Source organism: Apaloderma vittatum, unplaced genomic scaffold, assembly GCF_000703405.1.
Source record: "Apaloderma vittatum isolate BGI_N311 unplaced genomic scaffold, ASM70340v1 scaffold18824, whole genome shotgun sequence".
Lineage (NCBI taxonomy): Eukaryota > Metazoa > Chordata > Aves > Trogoniformes > Trogonidae > Apaloderma > Apaloderma vittatum.
The window spans coordinates 2,210-24,627 of NW_009712324.1; the positions used below are offsets into that span (position 1 = coordinate 2,210).

General features: G+C 43.9%; 1 protein-coding gene across 1 annotated transcript in view; it reads right to left on the reverse strand.

Annotated features, from left to right (window-relative positions):
* Window positions 1-4,477: 4,477 nt before the first annotated feature.
* The window catches only part of PRRC2C (proline-rich coiled-coil 2C), a 53,675-nt gene continuing 35,734 nt past the window's right edge, over window positions 4,478-22,418 (reverse strand). Inside the window, 10 exon segments of the mRNA XM_009867952.1 lie at window positions 4,478-4,744; window positions 8,226-8,352; window positions 10,132-10,235; window positions 12,166-12,384; window positions 13,639-13,746; window positions 14,185-14,419; window positions 16,393-16,529; window positions 17,128-17,240; window positions 17,896-18,099; window positions 18,931-19,147. Coding sequence (XP_009866254.1) covers window positions 4,478-4,744; window positions 8,226-8,352; window positions 10,132-10,235; window positions 12,166-12,384; window positions 13,639-13,746; window positions 14,185-14,419; window positions 16,393-16,529; window positions 17,128-17,240; window positions 17,896-18,099; window positions 18,931-19,147 — 1,731 coding nt within the window.

The following is a 22,418-nucleotide window of genomic DNA, read 5'->3' on the forward strand; positions in this document are numbered from 1 at the left end:
GGTGCAGGGCTGGGACGCTCAGCCCAGGTGGATCAGCCACGACACCTGCCCCAGGGCTGGGGGCCCTCCACTGCCCCAGGGCTGCATCACCTACACGCTGCAGCACGTTGGGCGCTGCACGCTGGTCCTCACAGAACCCCCACCTTCTCCACACTCCTGCAGGGGGACAGGAGTGACCTCGACACCAACCACAGCTCCACACCCACCGTCTCAGCCAGCTGGGTGCTGCACAAGGATGATGATTTGTCTATGCTGAGCTGTGAGCCCTGGTCCCACCACAGGGAGAGGAGAGGTACTGCGACCGACTGCAGCTGCTGCAAGAAGCTGTTGGTGCCTTACAGGCTCTCCTGACCCCAGAAAACACGGGCGCTTCGCCCTGCCCTGGGAAGCTGCCTCATCCTCACAGCGTTTCTGTCCTGTCACAAAATCCCACCCAGAACAGGCGCTTGCCTGGGTTCTAGTGCAGAGAAACAAGGCATATGGCAGTGTAGGATCCGTGGCTATAAATTTGAGGGTGAAGGCAGCCATGGGGGTCACCCAGGAGCAGGTACTCACCAGGGCCAGGAAAAGTGAAGCAGGTAGCACTGGGCCGACTCAGCTAGGGGCAGCCTGGCAAGCATCCGCCCACCCAACGCACAGAAAACCTGCCCCTGAGGCTGGGAGTCTGTCCTAAAACAGGAGGAGAGGTGAGGCTGGAGACCCCCACTGTCCCACGGAGCCCCAGGGGTGCGAGTGAAGTCCCGGCATGAAAGAGAGAGCTTGTTCAAGAGGTCCCCAAGGAACAGCAGCACCAACCGCTTCTTGGTGAGCGGGGACACCAAGAGCTGACAGCCCCAGCCACTCCCACCTCCTCACCAGGGCCTTTTCAGGCTGGGAAGTCCGTCACTTAATTGATTAAATGAAAATTAAATAAATAATAATAATAATAAAAAAACCTTAAAGACAAGCCAGTGTACACAAGATCTCCAGAAAGCTGGGCTGGAGCTGAACAGCACTGAATTCATGGCTTTACTTAACAGGCTTTGCAAAAACAAGCCCAGAGAGTCCCTCCTTTCCCACCTCCCAGCGAGAAACCAGCAGGAGCAGAGGAGGGGGTTGCTGGATCTGGCCCCAGGCACATTAAACCCCTTCTGCTCCTGCCCTTGAGAAAAATTACAGTCTTTTTGCAGAGTGAACATTATTAAGGAAAAAAAAAAAAGTGAATTTTGCAAACAAAAGTCCCTAATTTTTTATGGGCTCAACACAATTATTGTTGATGACCAGAGTCCTAGAAAAGAGATTACACACCAAATCCCACTCAAGTTAAAAAGGCAAGATTCTACTCCCGTGTAAATGGCCAGAAGCAAGGTATTTGGTTAAATGTCATATTCAATGAACTAGGGCCAGTGACTGAAAGCTGAACCTGGCCTCAAAGGCAGCTGTTCTGGGGAGGCACACATCAAGATCAGGTTATTCAGATGCATAAAATACCCAAGCATTTGCTTTTAATTCAGTTTCTGCAGAAATATAATCCTTGTTCGGCTCAGTGCAAGAAACGGCAAAAAGCTTGCCACATTCCCACAAGATGACTGTGGGAAATTTGTCTGACTTTTCTAGTGGCTTTACCAGAAAATTTAAGATTTCAGCAGCATTTCATTAAAAATACAGTCTGGTGAACCATTTCCCATTTTGAGGGGGTCTTTCTAACGTGAACCACAGACAAGATAGCCTCACAACAGGGAAGCCACCTGAAACCATCTTTTACAGCCCACTTATAGATCAAACTAATGTCTTCACATTCACTCAGTTCTCCTACCTTCAGCCTCTTTTCCCTGAGCCTTTACTGTACCTGTGCTTGTGCAGTTCCTCTAAAACCAGTGTTTACCTGTGGCGTTGGTCACTCCTTCCCGCGGCTCTGCCTGTGGATCACAGCCCCTTTATTCATTTATACGGCCGCAGCTCTAATCCCCTAGAAGTAACCATGGCAGGAGAGAACTCCAGCTCCTCTGGCGACCCCAAACCACTTCCCCCCGAGCCCAGTGTGGGCAGTCCCGCCTGCCCCAACCCATCACAGGGCTGGCAGCAAGATCCCCAACCAAAGGCAAACCTGTACAACTTCGTAGGGTGCTTGCAGAGCCCCCCCAGCTGGTTTCCCTTCCTTGGTCCTCCTTGGAGGTGCCATGCAAGCCAGCACCTTATTCCAAGGCAGGAATTGCTTCCCAGAGACCAAACGTGAGAAGGTTTCTGGTGTTTGTTACAGATCAAGTTCCCTCTGGAGCGTCCTGCCTCTCAGCAACCCCACGGAGCTGCAGGGGTGCCTTCTCCTCCCTCAGCTGAAAGAGGGGAGGTCACACAACCCTTTGCGTTGTGCTGGCGCTTCAGTCAGTTAAACTGCGTGATGTGAACCTGCGGTAGCCAGAGCACGTTACTTGCAGCGGGTTGGGAAGGGAGCAGTTCAGGAAGAGCACAAGGAAGCCTCGTCCCGTGTCCATGGGAAGGCTCATGTCAAAGCTCGCTCCTGCAGGAAGCCTCTTGCGGCACTGAAAAGGAGAGTAACGGGCTGGTTCCTCATCTGACGAGCAGCTCTCCTCGAGGAAACGGGCAGCTCAGCGACACTCCGGGGATGTCAATGTCTTGCCAACGCAACCGGTGGGCTCCTTCCAGAGCTAAACGGAAGCCAGGTCCTGCGAGAGCTCCGCTGGAGAATGAGATCAAAAGCGCCGGGGAAACAAAAACGAGCCACTTCAAACCATTTTGCTTTAGAAGTCTGTTTTCCCAAGCCGTAAGACACGCTCTTCACTCGCCACACGACGTTCAGGTGCTCTCCTTGCATCCTGCAGCACTGCGCTAATCATGAGATTACCCAGGTACTTTATTTAGAGAATACTTTATTAGTTTCTGTAATCAAACCCACGTAAATAAGACCGTACATATTTAATACAGTGCGTTACCCCTGTACAAATGGAAAAAAAAATTAAGTTTAACATTTCTAGACCAATATGGCTGTTAATTTCTGTACAATGCCAACTCACACTACAAGTGGGATACTTTTTTTTCCAAAGTTGACATCACAGCTAAAGTTTCCAAAAATTCAAATTATATATATATTTATATAAAAAGATAACCAATAGCGATTCACTAGGCATCAATAGCAGCAACAGCCTTTCCAGCTTCTGCAGTCATTTGAACAAAATTATACATATTAGACTTTCAACTCACCCTTCCTTCCAAAAAAAAAAGTAATAATAATAATAAAAAAAAAAAATCCCAGAAGAAAACAGCAAATTCTGCTACTGATGTGGTACCTGGTGCTTTTTATTAGCTTTTTCAATCATTGTCTGGAAAAAAACCTCTAGAATAACTATTAAAAACAGCTCCAGTATAGCACAGTCACTACTACATATCATAAGCAGGTACAGGATATCTTACATTCACAGAAGTATCATACAGTACTGTCCTACAGCTAGAATACTAGAGGATACAATTAAAAAGGCATTTATTTGACTTGTTTCTACTTTCCAGCACACTGTGGGCAAGGAGGTGGTGCGACGCAGCTCTGATATAAAGAATGCACCTTTTAGATGAAATTCTCTTTAATCCCATAAGGTTTCTTTTATTCTCGTGGCACAGTTCTATGCGCTCGTTGCTGTATACAGACATAAGCTGGAAAACCGTTTAAAGATCACTCGCATCATATCAAGACAGCTGGACAGAGGTGAACAGAACAAATTCGACCATCGATGCAATGAAACCTTTCAACTCCAGAGGTGAATGATGGGGTGGGGGAGGGAGCAGGCGTAGAGAACACGGGTGGCCAAGTAGCAATTTTCATATGGTGATCTAAACACAGTATATTGTCATCCAAGAAGCGGCAGCCAGCAAAGCACTGCCCTCAGAGGGAAATTCAACATCAGCAGCGTTACTCTTTGTGTTACGCTAGGTCAGATGTTGCACGGCAAAGGCAATTTTATCGATCCCTATGTTTATTACAAGATGGAAGCGTCTCATGTCACTAAAAACACGTGTTACTTGGCCCAGCACCATCTTCAGATCTGCATGTTCTCATACTCAAGGGTTTACAAAAAGATAAATAGCAGCTGAAGATCAGAGCCTGAATAAAATAATTCATCTTGTCGGCTAGGAACATGCCTCCCCAACCACCTTCTTCCCCGCCACTGTTACTTCTCGATTTTATTTTTATTTTTATTTTTTCCACTTTGGGAAGCATACAGGTGTGTAAGCCAAAACACGCGCACACGTGTAGAACGTGCACACACCAAAAGCAGCCTTCATGCTATTAGAGAAGATATGAGCCCAAAGAGCCTAGAAGCCCAGGGGGATGCGCAGCAGTTCGCACCCGTGACTGCCAAGAGCTTCTACGTCCCTTTGCGCTCTTCAGAGCCCTGCAGGGAGAGGAGACTGTTGCCTCACCCTTTGGGCCACAAATTCATGGTCAAACACCCTCCCCCCACCCCCACCTCCATGGAAACACAGCCTCTTAAGATTTTGTTTCTTCGGTTTTGATTGCCTGAGGTTTGATTGGTCCAGTTCTAACGGGTTTTGTTGCCGCAGCAGGTGCAGGGGCAGGCTTTTCCTCGGTTTTGTCCTGGCAGACTCCTGAAGAGTCAGCAATTGCCTCGGCGGGGGGCTTGCTCCCATTCTCGTCCACTTTTTGTGCTTTGCCTCCTATGGGTTTGCTCTGCTGCTGCTGCTGCTCAGAAAAGAATCTCTGGGTGGACTGAAGTACCTCTGCTCTCTGCTTTGCCTTAAGAAAGGGAGAAAACATATTTACTGAAGAGAGAGCACCGGAACAAGAGTGACTGCACAAAAGTATTTCCTAAGTGAAAGAGGAAGGACTGGCCGCAGACTTTCCCAGGAAGGCAGCGTCCATCCAGCTGCATCCCAGATGTCACCAGACCCGGGCACTTGGCTCCTCACTAGTAGCTTAACATCACGCCTGGGCTTCCCTTGCTCTTCCTAAACCTCACCCCAGACAAGAAGATCAAGGACAACACCTTGTTATGCCACTATTAGTCAGGCACGACCAGATGGCGCACGTATCCGCGCGCTGCCCGTGCCCCAACACTGCTGAAGCACTCAGGGCTGTATCACTTCTCCTGCCACTTGGTCTGGACTTCCTAAGCACCCTGCGCTATAACACAGCAGCAGAATGAAGTCTGAGCATCCAAATTTTACCCGCCCCGTTGTTCTGACTTTGGAGTCTGCAATGGGAACGCAAGTGGACTGTGTTCGAGGTTGTGTTATGTGTAAGCTGAAGCCTTATTTGCTTCCCAGTCAAAGTGGGTGCTCATTCCAGGCAGCACAAACTACTGCCTGGCTTGCTTCACATCTCTCCTCTGAATCCTACCGGTACCCTTGACTTCCACCTGTGAAATCCAGCCCTTGTGACTACACATTTCAGTTACAGTTTTACACTGGACCTTTCATTGCAGTGAAGGACTGTGCTGACCAGATGCTTCAGACGAAGCACTTGCCTTTCTTGCGCAGACTCAGGCAAAGCAGGAGTTGCATTAAGAGTTCCATCTTATAGAATCTGCAGTCAAACTCCTTTTTTTTAAATTAAAAAAAAAAGGTGTATCTTAATACAAGGAACCCCAACTACAATACAGACACTAAGCTTCCGTGTACCTCCATAAAGTATTTTAAGCTTTTTACAGAAAATGAGGGCAGGGCAACAACACAACAGCAGAGACAAAAGAGCAAAAGCCTGGAACAAGAGGTCTTGGCTTTAGTACCGTGTAGTTGTTCCAAGTAACTCAACCAGCAACGGAACAGAAAACAAACCTGTGAACTCTGGTGTGCAGGACTGTAGCAAGAGTCCAATTTTACTGGAGCCAGATGGACACACGAAATCTTTCGCATAGGTTTCAGCCATCCCCTGAGGTTAAGGCTAGGAGGCTGGATGACTTGATCACAAGTAACAAAGCGTGACGGAGCAACTCACATTCTTCTGAACGGTGTTTGCAGGGAGATTCCAAAAGCCAGGACTGCATATTAGCATTTCCTATGACTGCCTAGATTCCATCTGTAATATAGGCTCAAGATGACATACTAAGCACCACCTGGTAAAGCCTACAGCTAGCATAAACTGGTGGTAGAAAACTACTTTGACCAAATACCTAGAATTTAAGGGACAACTGATTCTCCTACAACCAGAAACAGCCAGGAAAAACAAGCTCTTCTGCTTTCACACCTCAATGCACGGGTTACGGCGAACAGTAAATGAAGGAGCATCTTAGTACCATCTGTTCATACAAGCAACTTAATTCCGCAGAAAACAGGCTACGTGCGCAGTGGTGACCCAACATAGAGGCCTCGCGTCGCAGCCTCAACTTGGTGAAAAAGATTTGCCTCAATCTGAAGGGTCCCAAAGTGCTTTAACAAGTTAGTTGTCTCTCATCATCTGCTACTGAAATGCTGCCACTTCTGCAGAGTGTAACACGTTACTGCATTCTACCACAGAGAATTCATCACAGGCATCTCAAACCACCGGGAAATGATTCTTCAGCGTCACCAAGGAGTGAGGCTGGCTGGAACAGGAGGGTTCATACTGTGGCTCAGAGCCGGGGAGGCAGATGTGGAATGGTAGCTAGCAGCCAGGTTTTGTAGGCTTCATCACTCATTCAAAAAAAATCCAGTTGTCAGATTGCCTTTGACAGCAGTGGCAGCTTCAGAACTGCTGACCACAAGACCACTTAAGAAAAGAAGCTCCCTACAAATGTATCAGTCTCAAGTTCTTATTTAAAAACAAAAAAAAAAAAACAAAAAAAAAAGCAAACACCAAGAAAAATGAAACAGGGCTTGGCAAAAGTGTGTGTTCAGCTGTTAAAAGCCCAGCTACTGGCTTTGGGTCCAGAGGCACCTTAAAGAAGACATGATTTACAGACACATTCCTGCCCTACAAGCTGTCAGGACTGAGCTGTTAACAGCGCTGCTGTTCAAATACTAACCTTCACGTCTCGTTCAGCCTTCATCGCAGCCTGGGCCTGATTGCCTCTGGCTCCAGGTACTGATCCACAAAGACCTCTGGCCACACGTGGTAAATGAGGGTGGCTCATAAGGCCTGTGGTCATCTGAGACGACATCTGACTAGGCAGTACTACTGGCAGCCTCTGAACGGGCGCTGGGAAGGTGTTAGTATATGGGGCTCTTACCAATGGAGGGAGCAGGTTAGGCTGAGAGAGGATCTAAGCGGGGGAAAAAACAACAAAAAGAGACATTGTGCAATTAGAAAGCCGCCAACTAGACTGCACGTTGGCATTATCTCAAAGGGGGAAAAGTGGCTGCTCTGCTGTTAAAACTCACGTCAAGAAAATAGGCTTTTATGTTAAGAGAGGCAATGCTTGAATTTCAGAAAAAAACCACCAGTCCCATAGCACTGCTGTGCCCAAAAGCGGTACCAACAACTTAAAACCTGCTTCTAACAAGGGAGAAGACCCATGCAAGGCGGTTGAGGAGTCGCTGGTGAAAGGCAGCCCTAGAAAGGCTAGACAGTGTCTGCTTGTGGTGATCCAAAAACCTCAAGTCCTGCAGTCAAGCACTCCAAATGCTAAAGACAGAAATACCCTACAGTTTTAGAGGCTACATTTCCCTAGCCGCCTGGCTACAGCCACCTGAAACAGGGATGCACTACCCTTGTGAGCTGTGCTCCCCGGAACGCCAGAAGCAAATCGAACCCTTTGCCACGAGCCCTGCTTTGTATGGACTGTACCTATCACCTCCAGAGATCCTTTCCAACTTCAACTGCTCCATCGACAGTTCAGAGCTGCACCTTGGACAAACAACTGTAAATCTGCTTTGTCTTTAAATATTTAAAATATGCACCGGGACCCTTCTGAGACACGAAGCTTCTCCCCTTCCCCAACCAAAATGACCTGTTTTTTCAGGATGTGGTGCATTACAGCTGCACGGGGAAGCCAGCAGAACAACCGTCTGTCCTACATCAGTCACAACGCGTCTTAAATTCCTCAGTGTGCACAGAACTCTCAAAATTAAACACACCACAAAATCTGCACTACTAGTTAGCAAGACCAGAGAGGATTTTCTCTATCTTTTTTTTTTTGGTTTGGCTTTGAGCCTGAAGTAAGTCTTCTTGCCAGATTTCATTTTAAGGATTCCATTTTGTATCTCCCCATGATAAAGCCTGAGGAAACACAACTGAGTTACAGAGTCACCAGGTCATACAGAGAAACTGATTTGTTTTCAGGAAGCCACCAGTCACCTACCTGTGGTGCAAATTGTGCAGGAAATGGCTGTGTCATTCTCACAGCAGCAGCTGCCGTCTGAAACTGCTTCTGGTAGACGATGCTGTTCATTTTATTGGACTGATTGTTAGGACTTGTAGAACTTGCCCTAAAGAACAGAACACCAGTTACAATTCACACTGCTCTCATTCAGAGGATGTTTTTGTCTTTAGTTAAAACTTAACTAGAGACTGAAGCATTGAAGCAGGGAAAGGTAATTTCTTAAAGAAGCTGGTATCAGGTAATTCTACATCTATCACTAGTTTGATACGCAAAAAAACCCTCACAACTTAATACAAAGAGAAGCCACAATCAAAAAATACAAAAGAGAAGCCACACTAAATAGGGTATGTAAAGATTTTGGGGGTAAAGTCAGTATGAAAGAGACCTTTCCCAAAAGTATTTGTAACACAAATACTGATGTTAAAAAGTGTGTTCCCCTCCCCATCCCTACTATCTTAGGTTCAGTCCTATCCCTTTTTGCTGTTTGCTCCGTCGTGTCAAGTTCAGAGCTTGTCACAACAGGCATTAAGCACGTGCAGCAGAAGCTGCCGTGTGCAGCTGCTTCCACTCTGACCTGTTGTCAAATGTTTCAAAATGCGCTTGAACGGATTTCAAGAATTCAGAGAAAACACTCTCCCGTTCTTTCATGTGGCTAAGAACATGACCCTCCATTAAAACTTTGAAGAGGTGTTGAATCACTACGAGTTAAATGAAGCCTGAAAGATTATGTGGGGGAAGGGCACCAACCAGCTCAGAGAAAAAGAGCGAACAACCTTTTTTGGGAAACGGAGCTTGATTTGCAACGAGTTCTCATGCAGAGTGTGTGGGCGATACGCTTACTTAACAGAACATGAGCAGCAGGGCACCAGGGGCAAGGAAGCCAGCTAAGCTCAATCCACACCAACACTTTGTAAGCGTAAAGAAGTCTCTGGTTAGTTTTTGCTTTGAACTCTTGATCTCTGTTTCTGTCAATCTTCCCAGTACCTCTACACTTAACTTTGGGTTACAACTAGCCTCACTTTGCTTGCTAGAAGAATGTGTAGAGTCTCCAAGACGTATACCATCGAGTCAACTGTCCTAAATGCTGACCAGCTTGCAAACTCAAGTTTCTTTTTCCTCATCCCTTCACTTTGTTCTTAGGTGAAGTATTGGAGGCATGATCAAGTTTAAACTCTCATTCCTACTTCGCTATAAAAGTCAGAACATTCTCAGTTCGCTACAGTGAAAGCTGCCAAATCCAGTTACTACGCACAGGAATGCAGCTTTCAAGAACAAAACTATCCTTTAGCAAAGTTCCATGTTCAAGTTCCTTCAAGCCCACTAATAACTTCCCCCACAAGAAGCTCAACAGGTTTACCATGAAGAGCATCTGCATATGAGCAAGATCCTGTTAATTCTATCAATTAACCAAGCAAACTGACAGTTTATTAATTTATTTCATTTGTGAGAGAGAATCTTATAGATCTTGCAACAGTTCTTAGTTCTCTAACAGAACTGTGACCACAACCGTGGCACAAGCTTCTAAGTGCTTTTCTTTGAGCATCTCAACTAAGATAAACTGTCCTAGAGTTTTATCCCACAGCACATCTTCCCTGCCACTTCTGTGCTTTCCTGGTACAATCCCAGCTCATTTCACATGACTTGTTCAGTTTCATTTAACAAAAAACCCTCCATTTGTAGCATTTTAGTTCACAGCTATGTACTTCTGGCCAACTACAGCAGATCTGATGGCCTACTGGAATGCTGTTTTTAAGCTAATCCTAAGCATCATATCTTATATTAGTAGCTCCTCACACCTCAAACCTTTCAGAACTGGCTGCTCATGCATGACTAGGTACGTTTTCTAGCTCTAATTTAAAGTATTTTGAGCTTAAGAGAGATTTACCGGAAAGGACTGGAGGTTGGAGTGGTACTTCTACCAGTAACTGGTGGGGTTCCAGGTTTAACATCAATGCCACCTCCAAAGGCTTTCAGGTCCATTTCCGATATCTGAAAAACACAGCAGTTGACATGTTAACTCTAATTCAAAGGGGAAAAAACCGACATTTACTAAGTAACTCTTAGCTTACCTCACATTTTTTTCAATGAAAATAGGTCATCTAAGTGCAGGTGAAAGCCAGATTGCAAAATGGTTTCTTATAGTTAGGACAAGCCCAGCACCACAAGCACCTCTGTGTACAATTTTCCTGCACTACTTGGCACTGCCAGCAATTGTGCTGGCCTTCTAACTTGAACTTCCTGCATAATGAAAGGGGATTTGTGACTCAATTCACATACCTGACCCTTAAAAAAAAAAAGTTTCAGGGTTGAAAGGTCCTTCCCCATCTTAGGTACCATGTGAAAATATTTACATACAATTCTGAAAACTGCTGAAGAGAAGAATGTCATAAAATAATCCAGTTTTATATATATAAAAAAGCAGCACAGCAAAAAAAAAAAAATGCAGCTGCCATTCAGGGCAAAAAAACTTCCAGACTTTAACTGGAGCAACAAGTCTTGCATTTATTTTGCAGAACACTCAACAGAATAAATTAGTTTCTCTAACAGCACTTTTCCACACAAGGCCATGAGGCATAACGGCAACAATAGATCAGTTAAAAGTGAGTGGCTGTTTTAAATCGACTTTCTTTCGCAGGAATGTGATGGAACTCTTCCTTATTTCTTGTTGAAATGAGTGATCATTTTCCACTGACAACTGTGGCAAGAAACATGCTGCTGCCTGGAAGACAGGCTCAAAAATTATAAAGGTGAAAAGGCTTGGCCAGATCCTATGAAAACTGCATGGTGCAAAAATCACCAGATATTCTGGTGGGTGGCAGGATGAAAATTCATCTAGGTGTTGCTGAATTTTGGTTGCCATTACTACCCAAGCAATGGAATTAATGCCTGAGAGACATTTTTTTAATCACAGCTGTAAACCACTAGGACAGTAGAGTAATTTTGTACTTCATTTGCTACATTTGCGCCCTAAAATCCAGTCCACAAGCTGTGAGGATTTCAGGTGCAGCTCCGAGCTAGGTTACTCCCTGTGCTGGGGAAAGACCTTGCTGTATCCGACAGGAAGCTTAGGTGTGTTCACGTCCAGTGTTATCACCCACTGCTCACCTGGAAGTATGCTGCAATTGCGTTGTGCTGCACACTATCCGAAAATCCCAGGTGCCTGTAAATCTGTGATTCCATCTAAGACAAGAGACCTTGTGATTGGAAGCCAGCTCCACACATCTCCTTAGCAATTACTACAGCAGCTCCAGACAAAGGAGAGAATTCCCTCCTGGGTACTCATGTTTCTTGTACTATTTCAGTGTTATCTCTCCTTACAAGAGCTGTCACTCAAGAAGAGCTTTCTTCAGCTGCAAGACCAGCCTTTTTATTTTTATTTTTTTAAATATATTTTACCAATCAAAGGTCCCACCTATGTTCTCAATAGGCATCTTGCTGTGCTATCCAGAAAAGCGGGCCCCCAGCAACATTAGGAGAGTTTCATTCTGGTTTAAAACTCCAGTTGGTTGCACTGGAAAGACTTGATCCCATACATCTTGCTCCAGTGTGAGACCAGAAACAAACACGTGTGTGACCAGAATCAGAAAACAGCTCTGACAGCATCACGTTATTTGTCTGCTGCTCTGAAAACGCCTCCGTACTATCTTATACATGGCTTCTACATCAAATACCCTACTAGTCCATTATCAAACTACATACTCCTACAGCAAATGGACTAGGACCAAGTTAGCTACAAAAACTCAGCTAAAACCTTTACACAGCCACAGTCACTGAGGAAATAACCGTGACTGTTTTTCCTACCTTCCCCTCCCTATCTTTTAAAGTCAAGGCAGATTTTTAGATGGGTTGCTGTGCTAGTCCCGTACAAGAGCTGTGCTTGGCGTTCATTTTTGTACTGCAGTTCTACCAACACTGTTACCTTTCCAGTCGCAGCAATCATGTTGTGTTGAGTTCCTGCTGGGATTAATCCTCGGAAAGGCTGGGTTACTTGGGCGGGTCTGCTTAGATTTTGAGTCTGCGCTTGTGGTGGTGTGTGCTGTAGCGGTGGTTGTAAAGACTGGGGTAGGGCAATAAGTGGCTGTGCTGTGGATCCAAAGTTGGGCAAAGAAATTTGGGAACCTGGCAAAGGTACTGTCACCTGGAAAAAGGGAAAAAAAGCACAAAATCACCAGTAACGTATACAGAAGGGCTGTAATTTATTTGTTACCTTTATGATTTCAACTGCGTTCAAGGTAAACAGTTTAATGAGTTCATACATTTACCCAGAGAGCCGCAAGCAAATAAGTGAATTTATTGTTTACCCTGTCTTTAAAACCAGTTTTAACTGCATCTGGGTCTTTTCCATAAACAAAGATACATGCTAGCCCCTAACTCTGACATCACTCAATGTGATTTCATTGTATGAAGACATAAATTTAATTTAACTCAGAAAATAAAAGCAGAACAAAACAGCCAGTTGCAAGGGGAATGGGGTTATTTACTTCAAATAATTTTAGTCATCATTAATGACACTGTTTGGGATAAGAAACTAGTTTTTACTTTCCAGGAGTCCTAAGAACTAGCAATCCAAGCCTCAAAAAACCCAGCCCAAAGCGTAACCTGTTTCTTGCTTGCATTAACAGTGAGTACTGTGGGCTGAAAACACCACAGAATGGCAGTGTTTTCATACATATGAAGTAGACTATTACAATAAACTGGTCTATTACAAGCTTTTTCTTTTTTTAAAAGCTACTTAAATAAAAACAATGAACCAGAGGATAGAAACCATTAGACGGCACGCTGCAAATAGAATATTTGCACACAGCAAACTAACAGTTGTTTCACAAAAGAATTCAAAGAACTTAAAAATCACTGGAGTAATTTTTTTAAAAAACTTCATGATGTAGGTTACTGGTCACCGACACGGTTGTCCTGTTTGCCTCATCACCTGTCTTCTAACTTCTCATTTGCTTTCTACATATCTGATACCGCTGATAGATGTAGCAGCTCTGAGTTTTCACCTCAGTGAGATGTGGTGTTACCAACCAGGCTGCACTAAGCACCTCAAGTGCGTCTCTCTCCACCACCACTGGTACCTGCTCCCACTGAGGCTGCACACGCCTCAGTCGATGAGCAACGTCACTGTGCCAACTCAATCTTTGCCCATCACTGGAAAATGAACTATTTAAGAGAAGGATGCCAGAGAAAAATGATCAGCATGAACCTGTAGGCTATCCAACTCCTCAGCAACTCAGTTTTTCAGTGTTGCTGCAGCAGCTCTCCTTTGCTATCAATTTTCATTTTTGGAAGAATCAAAGATTGCCTCATCCCCCAACCTCCACCCCACAAAACTTAACAACAACATGCTTTTAAGAAGAATACAATTTAGGAAATTTACCATGCCATAGTTTACCTGCTGGAGAGCACTGGGAGACTGTGCAGTGTTGTAGAAATTGCTCTGGCCAGGCTGCTGAACTTGCCCAGAGTACAGATTTGAAGCCTGAGTGAGCGTAGCTCTAGCCTAGGAAGAGTGAGAGACATCGTTATAGTAAGAATATGTAAGAGAGCAGCTCTGAGACCACATGGCATATCATCTATTTCAACTAGCACAGCAGAAACCTCAGTATAGAAGCTGACAACCTGAAGGTTTCATTGTGATAAAGCTCTCATTTGTACGTGGTAGAATAGCCCTTTAACACCCACCAGAAATGAAACCTGAAGGTGCAACTAGTGATAGGAGTGCAAGGAGCTCCGTAGTCTGGGCTCAGAGATCACGCTAATATACTTCTATGAAAATAAAAGAACACTCTTTTCCAAGCATCTTGAGCTTCGTGCCACCCTGACTACCATGTAATTATCACAGAGGTGAACTTATCCCAAGCTGAGCAACACTTAATTTACTATTGAATCACCTGTCTCCAAACCCTGCAGGAGTTTTGCGTTTTGGAGTGTTTCCTACCTGGAGGATGTGTGTATCGATAAGCTGAGAGCCTCCCAGTCCTGAAGCTTGACTAAGCTGATGTTCGTACAAGATTGGAATAGGTTGTGTATTAGAAGTTTGCTGAAATGCCAGGCTTGATTGTGCCTTAGCAAGCTCCTGGTGCTGTACTGCTGGGAAGTTGTGTAAGGCTGTACCAGACAGAACTACTGGCGATGGCTGAGACAAACCACTCTGCATAAAAGCTTGCTGTGACCTGCAAGAGAGTGAAGCATTGTGCATAAGGAGGCGGACAGAGCTCAACAACGAGTCCATGGGTTATATTTTTTAAATGGAATTATGAGTGCTTAGCTTTACTGAACATATTTTCACCTAAGAAAGGTAGATTTTTCTATTTAACTTGTCTGCACCCAACAAAATAATACATGGAACTAAAGGCCACAGTAAAAAACGACTAGGCTTTTTACCGAAATCTTCAAGTACAGTTAGCTATTTAGATGTGCATGCTAAAATACTTTTTGCATAACTTAGCTGTAATACACAGCAGCTACCAGCTCTTAGTTCCTGTGCTATAAGATAGGACGATAGGGAAGCGCCACATGTGAGTAGTTCCACCGAGTCATAAATTGCTTTGTTCACAGATGTTCACAGGCAAACTTCTAATACCTACAGGTTAAATCACTGGATGCTGACAAATGTAGCTGGCTTCAGAATAGTAACAGACAGACACCACAGCCTTTAACTTTAACTATACACTCAATACCTTGTCATCAGCACAGGGAAGCTGTAGTTTGTTTAAAAAACAGAAGATCAAAACCAGTACAGCAAAATACCAAAGACAGATTGTTCTAGTCCATGCAAAGTATTTACCCAAATATTTCCTTTAAGAGCCTGCTGAACAGCCACCTTCAGACTGAAGAATCAGAGCTTTTAAGTAAATGCCCCTTTCAAAGCTCTTCAGCTCAGGGGGGGAGCATCTTTGATGTAAAAACACTTTTCACATTATCTCTTGGTCAGTATGTATCAGCACAGAACTGGCCCTGTTAACCTGTCAGCATATTGGCTCTGTGCTTGCCCTGACAGGACATCCTGGTTAGCTTTGTTCTGTAGCTCTCCTTAATGGCAAAACATTCTTACAGCCACACTCTGAGCACTGCAGAAACTTTTCCACAATGTGTGCACAGGACTATCTTCAACGTAGCCAAAACATTCATGCAAGGTGGGTTTTTTTGTTGCTATATGTTTTTTTAAACCAGTAACCTGTTCATCCCAATGCTTATCCTCCTATGCACCTATGAAAAGTATTCATACTCTTATAAATAGCACAATCCCAAACTCCATTAATACTGGGGCTGTGCATGACCAGATCAGCCAGAAGCATTTCTTTAATCCAGACCACATGCCAGACTGACTGTGTTTCTGCGGCCAGCCAACTGTTTGCAACGGTTTTTGTCAGCTGTGGCAGGGAAAGCAACGCTTGTCCCAGAAGTCAGCCAAGCACAGAGTACATACGTAGTCAATTAAATCTTCTGTGGCTTCAGCCTTCTACACTGCAACAAACAGGTTTTTCTATAGCAAATGCAAAACCCTGTGACTAATTTCCAAAGAAACTTCCTCAAAGTTAGACTTATAAAATTTGTCAGAATTATACCACTGTGAAGCAGTTTTGACAGGAACTGCAAGGAACATTTGGAAAGGCTTAGAGTAGAAATTAGTCCAACTATCAGTGCCATTTGAGAGATACTGGTCTTCCTATTATCTTTCGTAACAAACAGAAAACTTTGATTCTAAAACACATCCTGCTATCACTGCCACATCTGAAATTAAGTTCCTACTACCAATTGGGTTCAAACTAGGATTTAAAAATGTTTCAAGACTCCAGAGTTAGTTTGACCAGAAAACAACAAACAAGCTACTGAATTAAAGTGAGACTCCTCTTTTTCTGTTCTCTTAGTATGAAAGACTGACATTTTCAGCTTTTTAGCCTGGTTTCCTAAAGATACAAATGCCACGTGTAATTTTTGAACACACGATTTCACAACTACATCTGCCTAACCAGAAGAGCAACACAACCCACAATCAGAGCCCTCAGTCAGACAAACAAATGAAAGATTTTGGTGAAGACAGGAAGATAAGGCAGCTATTGAGCACAGAACATAACTCTACAGGGAAGCAAGTTGTCCAAATTCTGTCACTCAAAAAACCGAATTTGCACATGCTACCACCTACCTGTAAGGTTGTAAGGAGGAGTTGAACAACTCTTGGGCTTGTGAAACAGCGGGTGCTGCTCCCAAACTCAGTTGAGGTTGATGCTGTCCTTGCAGAGGTGCATAGATGGGGATGGGGATCTGCTGAACTGAAGCAGGCTGCATAAAAAAGAAACCATTAAATACCCAAGGACAAAAGACACGTAGAAAAGCTAGTTAAATGTGTGACAGGATTTGTGTAACGTTATAAAAAGTATACAATGATTGTCCAGTCTTAAGGCTGCAGGCAGAACTGGTATCGCTCCCATTCAGAAAATTACTTTTGAGTTGAATTTTACACTTGTCCTTGCAAATAACCAGCAGCAAGTGACTGAATCACTTAGGTTTGCATACAAAACAACTGCACAAGACTGCAATTTTGTACTACAAAAGTTGAATAAGTCTGCACATAACACTCCCCATGAATATATACTTTACGTGTTGGCCACGTAAACACTTTCCGTGAATATATACTTTTATATGAAGTATAATCATGAGTGAAAGCTTATTCTTTCAGCTTTCATGAAAAATGCTCTCATTCTCAGGTACAAACAGAGACCAAACACTGCATCCACCAGAATGAAATGGCAAGGGCAGGCATGACCTCATTTGTGCAGAGTTTGTAGTCCCACTCTATCTTGCCCCAATTAGCTTAGTAGCAGAGCTTTAAAGGTAGTATGGACAGGGAAGCAAAAAAAAATTAAAAATCCCCAAGTACCTGAGAAAGCCCTGGTTGAAAGCCTTGCTGTTGGGCCAGAGAAGGTGGTGCCAGACGAGCATGTTGGGTATTGAACAGATGACTTGTATCCATATAAAATGCTGGGATTTGAGCTGCAGTACCTCAGAAAGAGTAATAAAATCAGTACCCGATGCCAAATATCTCCCTGCTAGAAAGGCTGCTCATCAAGAATTAGGGATGTAGCCACTGGCAGAGCTCCCAGAGAGACTGGGAGAAGAAACAGAACTAAAGAGCTGTGTTCCTAAGCAGTTCTCCCCCAGATTCTATCAGTCTTGCATACGCATCTTTAGTCCTGTGCAATTCTTGGACGAGCAAGAGATTGCAGCCAAAACAGGCATTTCGGTGAAGGGAGGGGAAAGAACATTCTATACTGTCATGTAATTTAGGACAACTATATGTAGGGTTTTCTTTAAAGAAAAATGCTACGAGTCTAAATTATCGTTGCCCGTAAAGAAGTTATTCCTGGTCTTAAACAGTGATTTAAAATGCTGCAACAAAAAAAAATGGTACATCAAGACATTCAAACTTACTTTCCTCAACAAGCTAACAACACAGCATTATCTTTAAACTTACTAATTGCAACTTGTGCATTTAGAGTAAGACATATTTAGTGAATAATTGCTTATGGAATGCTCTCCATCCATCACTCTGTCTTTACTGCAGATAAAGCCAGAACTGAATTCAACTCTCCAGCTTCAGAACTCCAAAAGAGCAGATGCATGGCTTCTCAGCCACAAACACTATTACCTGCTGCAGACTGAGACACATAGACCTGGGGACTTTGCTGTTGCTGGGCAATGAGGGATGGCATGCAGCTCAGCTGGGAAAAGTGACTGGCAGAAGCCAGGCTGCTTGTCTGCAACTGCTGTGGTTTCACTTTACAGATATTAGGAGGGTCTGAGGTGCTTGCAGTCTTCGTACTCAGGGAAGATGTTGTGTATGTTCCTGCCCCTAGGAGGAGAGAAGCAAGAGACATCATAAACCAGCTAAAGCTTTCAAAACCTCATCTTTCAGCAGGCAAATTTTTGGGACATGCAAGCACGGCCACACTGTAAAAAACACTGAAACCTATGCAGCTGTTTCCATCAGTGTAAGATGTAGGTAAGTGTAGGTATCTTGGTTAGTTATATGAAACAAAGCACTGCATCGTACAGTGGTTGTGCTCCTCATGGTTGAGAGCTGGGCTCCAAAGAAAGGTCCTTTTCAAGCACTTCAGGCAGAGGTTTGGGCAGACATTGTAATATTCCAAGGTGTCAAGATTTAACCAGAAACAGCACCTTTTGTTTGCTGCAAAGACTCAAGGTAGAAAGCAGCACTGTTTGCGAAGAGCAGCTGGATATTTGCTCTGTCTGATGCAAAGAGGCTTTGGTATGGGCTGTTGAAGCTTTTGCCTCCAAAAGCATGAGTACAAGTGCAAGGATGACTGCAATTAGCTGGATATCAGAACTACCACCTGCTCCAAAATCTGCTTGCTTGCCTTCATTCAGATGAACAAAATGAAACCAATAAGGTAGCCAACAGGAGAAATTTGCCTCCTTTTTCATGTAGCAAAGGCAGGGAGATGTCTTAATATTCTTTTCAGCTGATTAATGTGAAACAGATGAAGTATCTCCTTGCCAATTCAAAGTTATTTGGGAAGCTCCTGTTCAGATTCGACATTTCATACTAGCATAAAACTTCTGTTAGCTCTGCATTAAACATAATTCCAAAGGGAATCTCATCTCTTGAAAAACGTAACTGAGGAACACCACAAAAGGATACGACGATCTTGACATCTGGTACCTGACAGTGAAGTTGTTGGTGTAACTGAGGCCACAGGAATAGGAGGCATTGAAGCACTAGAGAAAGAGCTGTAAGTACCACTGCTCGGCCCGGCGTTGCTGCTGCTGCTGCTGCTACTGCCGCTGGCACCAGCAATGGGAGATGCTGCTGAGGTCACTGGCGAACTCTTCTCCCCCATGTTTGGGGAATTCTCCCACGCTTTGCGTGCAGACTCCATCTATTTAAAAAGAGAAGAAATTTCCTCATCTATTAGGAAGTTTCAAGTAGTCGGTCTTCCTATTTTAAAAGTTCTTTTTAGTTCAAAGGGCAATTTGGGCTTCATGCGAGCCTCTTTTTTTAAAAGCCACTGTAATCGTGCAACTCTGTTCATGCAAAAAGCATACAGCCTTACGTTGGAGTTTCTTATCTGTTCCAACTGCACACGTGCACAGTTCATTATCTTAACATTCAACGCTTAAAAGAGACTTCACTCACGCTAATTTGGCTTGGTTTTGTTTGCCATGAAGAGCAAAAGACACAGTGAGCAAAAAAAAAGGTAAAAAACTTTCCAAATTATTTCCATGAAATCCTATGCTTACAAGTTATTTGGGTCATTTAAATTAAACAGCCCCTTGCTTTCCTGGTAAATTTGTGTGATGACCAAAAATATCTAATGCACACTTCAGTAAACACGAGAGTAGCCAAGTTTAGATTTCCAAGGCAACTGCTGTTCAAGAAGCAATCACAAGCAGACACAGCTTGTGCGCACTGCTTTACACTAATGCTAGAAATGCTTCAAGTTCTTCCATTTCTAGAATAATTACAAGTTTAAGTCTTGCACAGCAACGAAGGTGAAACTTCAATTTAAATATTTTATGCACAATTAGCTTCCACCAAAAGTGGAAATATTGTTTTACTGCACCCAATCGCAATCTAAATAGTGCTACGTTAGACACACAACGCCAAACCTGAATCGAGCGATTTTTGAGGTACTACTGAATAGGAAATACTAACATTCAGACTAGACTCACTAATTTAAAGGCTCAAACAAAGTCCATGGACTTCTCTTCTCTACAACCTTCAGCTGTCTGCAGTTGAAACAAAAGAGTTTGCTAGCAGAGCTGGATGCCATAGGCTGAAAATGCCCATCTGGTGGACTGCAAGCTTCTCAACACCAGGTGCTGTATTTAACAGTGTGTGTCGGGGGCAAATAACATACTCACCAACAAACCTGACCTCACTGCCTGAATCAAGAGAGCCCAGTTAGGACTTGTAGTCTCTGAGTATCATAGTTTCAACATACTCTGTTTTATATGAGTTAGGCACACTCTGGACAGACCAAATGTGACCCAAGTTATTTGTCCAGATGCTTCAGAAGGGATAAAAACCCCACAACAAAGCAGTATCAAAAGAAGCAGGTAACAGGTGATCACTACACACCCATGTGGAAAGTGTGAGTTCTGTATTCCTCAAGACAGTAAATGGAGGCGGTAAACTTTGTTATACGTTGACTAATTTGGACATAGTCATCCATTTCTGAAATCATCTTCCCCAGCAATCATTCTCAGTTTCCCCTCCACAACAGTTTCCTCCAAACTGATTCTGATTCTTACAGACAGGGCAAACTCCAAACTTCTTACTAATCTGCTGGAAGGGGTTTTTGCTTCAGGTGGAGTACACATAAGACTACAAGCTCCCTTCTGATTACCACAAGCTCTGGTAAGACAGGCTAATGGTGTTGTACTGTACTGGTACTAAGAGAAAGTAAGTAAGTACTTGTGAATGTCTGAATAGAGAAAGTGTAGTATGTTCAGTGAGTTTCACGATGCCCTGGAGAAACTATCGATAGCAAAAGCTGGAGCCTACACACTGCATTTTGCCTTCCAGTTTGCAATAAAGGGCATACAAAAGAGTCTTGAGTTTTCTAACAGCTCTGTTTTAGAGAACTCCTTAACAACATCTAACTTCTTAAGCCAGAAAAAAGATGAAAAGAGATTCGGACTCCAAAAGTGCCCTTGCAGCACCATCTACAGACCAAATATCAAGGAGTACGAGACTCTACGTGAAGCTGCAGAAAGCACTGTTATTTCACTGCTCAGTTAGTTACGGGAAAAGGAGAGCACAAGCTGGAGAGCATGGTTACTTGAGGCTTCTCCTGACGCTGGACCCAACTGACGCCTTCACACGGCTATAACGGTCCCACTCGGATTACCCAAAAACTTAGCTGGAGATGAATACCAGTGTGAATATCCTTAAGTCCATCAAAGTTTAAGTGATCGGAAAAAGAAAGCTGGAACATGTCAGATTCTGGACCAGATGCCTACACAAGAATTTCAGATGGAACCTCACAACTCAGAAGAGGGCCAGGTAGCTCAATTTCAGATTTTACTCCCTTTTGCTCAGCTCCCTACCTATCAACAACCCTATCAGCTAAGTCCTTCAGAGGATGTCTGCCTTAGCAAAGGTGACTCTAACATAGTAACTCCAGGGAAACAAGAGACCTGAACAAGCCTTCTCATAAGAGCATCTTATACCTACACCCTGGCCGAATGATGAGAAGTAGTGGGAGCAGCTGAGGCCAAGTTCCCCTGCTGAGTGTCCTCACAGACAGCTTTCTGTGATACGCGATGAAAGAAAGAGGAGACGCAAGGATTATTCCTCCGCAGAGACAGAGCCTGGAGATTTTGTTCTTTTTAAGAGAAGGGAGGAAACACTTTCCTCTCTCCTCTGCCTGAAGTATCTTCTAAAAGAAAGAAGGAAGGATTATAAAAGAGTAGCTCTGCTCTGTCTGGACTCTAAGGCCAGTGTGGAAGCGACAGGCTCAGCGCATGCTTCAACACAAGCTTTTTGCCCTCAGCGTATTTGCATGAAGGAGGTAGAGCTCCAGCGGCTGGAACAGAGAAGTCAGAGACAAACCTCCTTCCAAATGCCTTTCCATTAAGATTTTGGACGGTGTTCTTTAAGGCAGCCTCAAAACAGGGATCTTCGACACATTTTGCCAGCGTGCATTCAAGAACTATCACCCACTGAGAAAGCAATCAAATCACCAACACTAGAACAGCAGAGAAAGAAACTGCAGGATGAATGACACAAACACTGCAGCTTGCTTTGTAACTGAGCAGTGTAACATTCTTTGCAGCATCATGCTATAGCAGCATTCCTACCTGTATTACATGTGAATCAGATACCCAGCTGCTAAACACTTAGAGACTGCTATTTTAGAAAGAGTCTTTTGGGCACCAGAAGTCAGATTATGCTAATTTCTCACACAAGAATGCAAGAGAAAATCAGATTTTATTTAAATTACTTGTCCCTCTCCAGCCCTCTCCCCATTTTTGTTGGTTTATTGTTTTGATGCAATGTTATTTTTTTTTCAGGAAATTTAGTGTTAACAAAAGAAAAGATTCACCAAGAATTAATAACTATCACCTGTAGAGACCATGAGCAAGCAGGTGTCAAACCATGCCAGAAAGACACCGCTCTCACTGGGATTGACAAGCAAGTTTCTC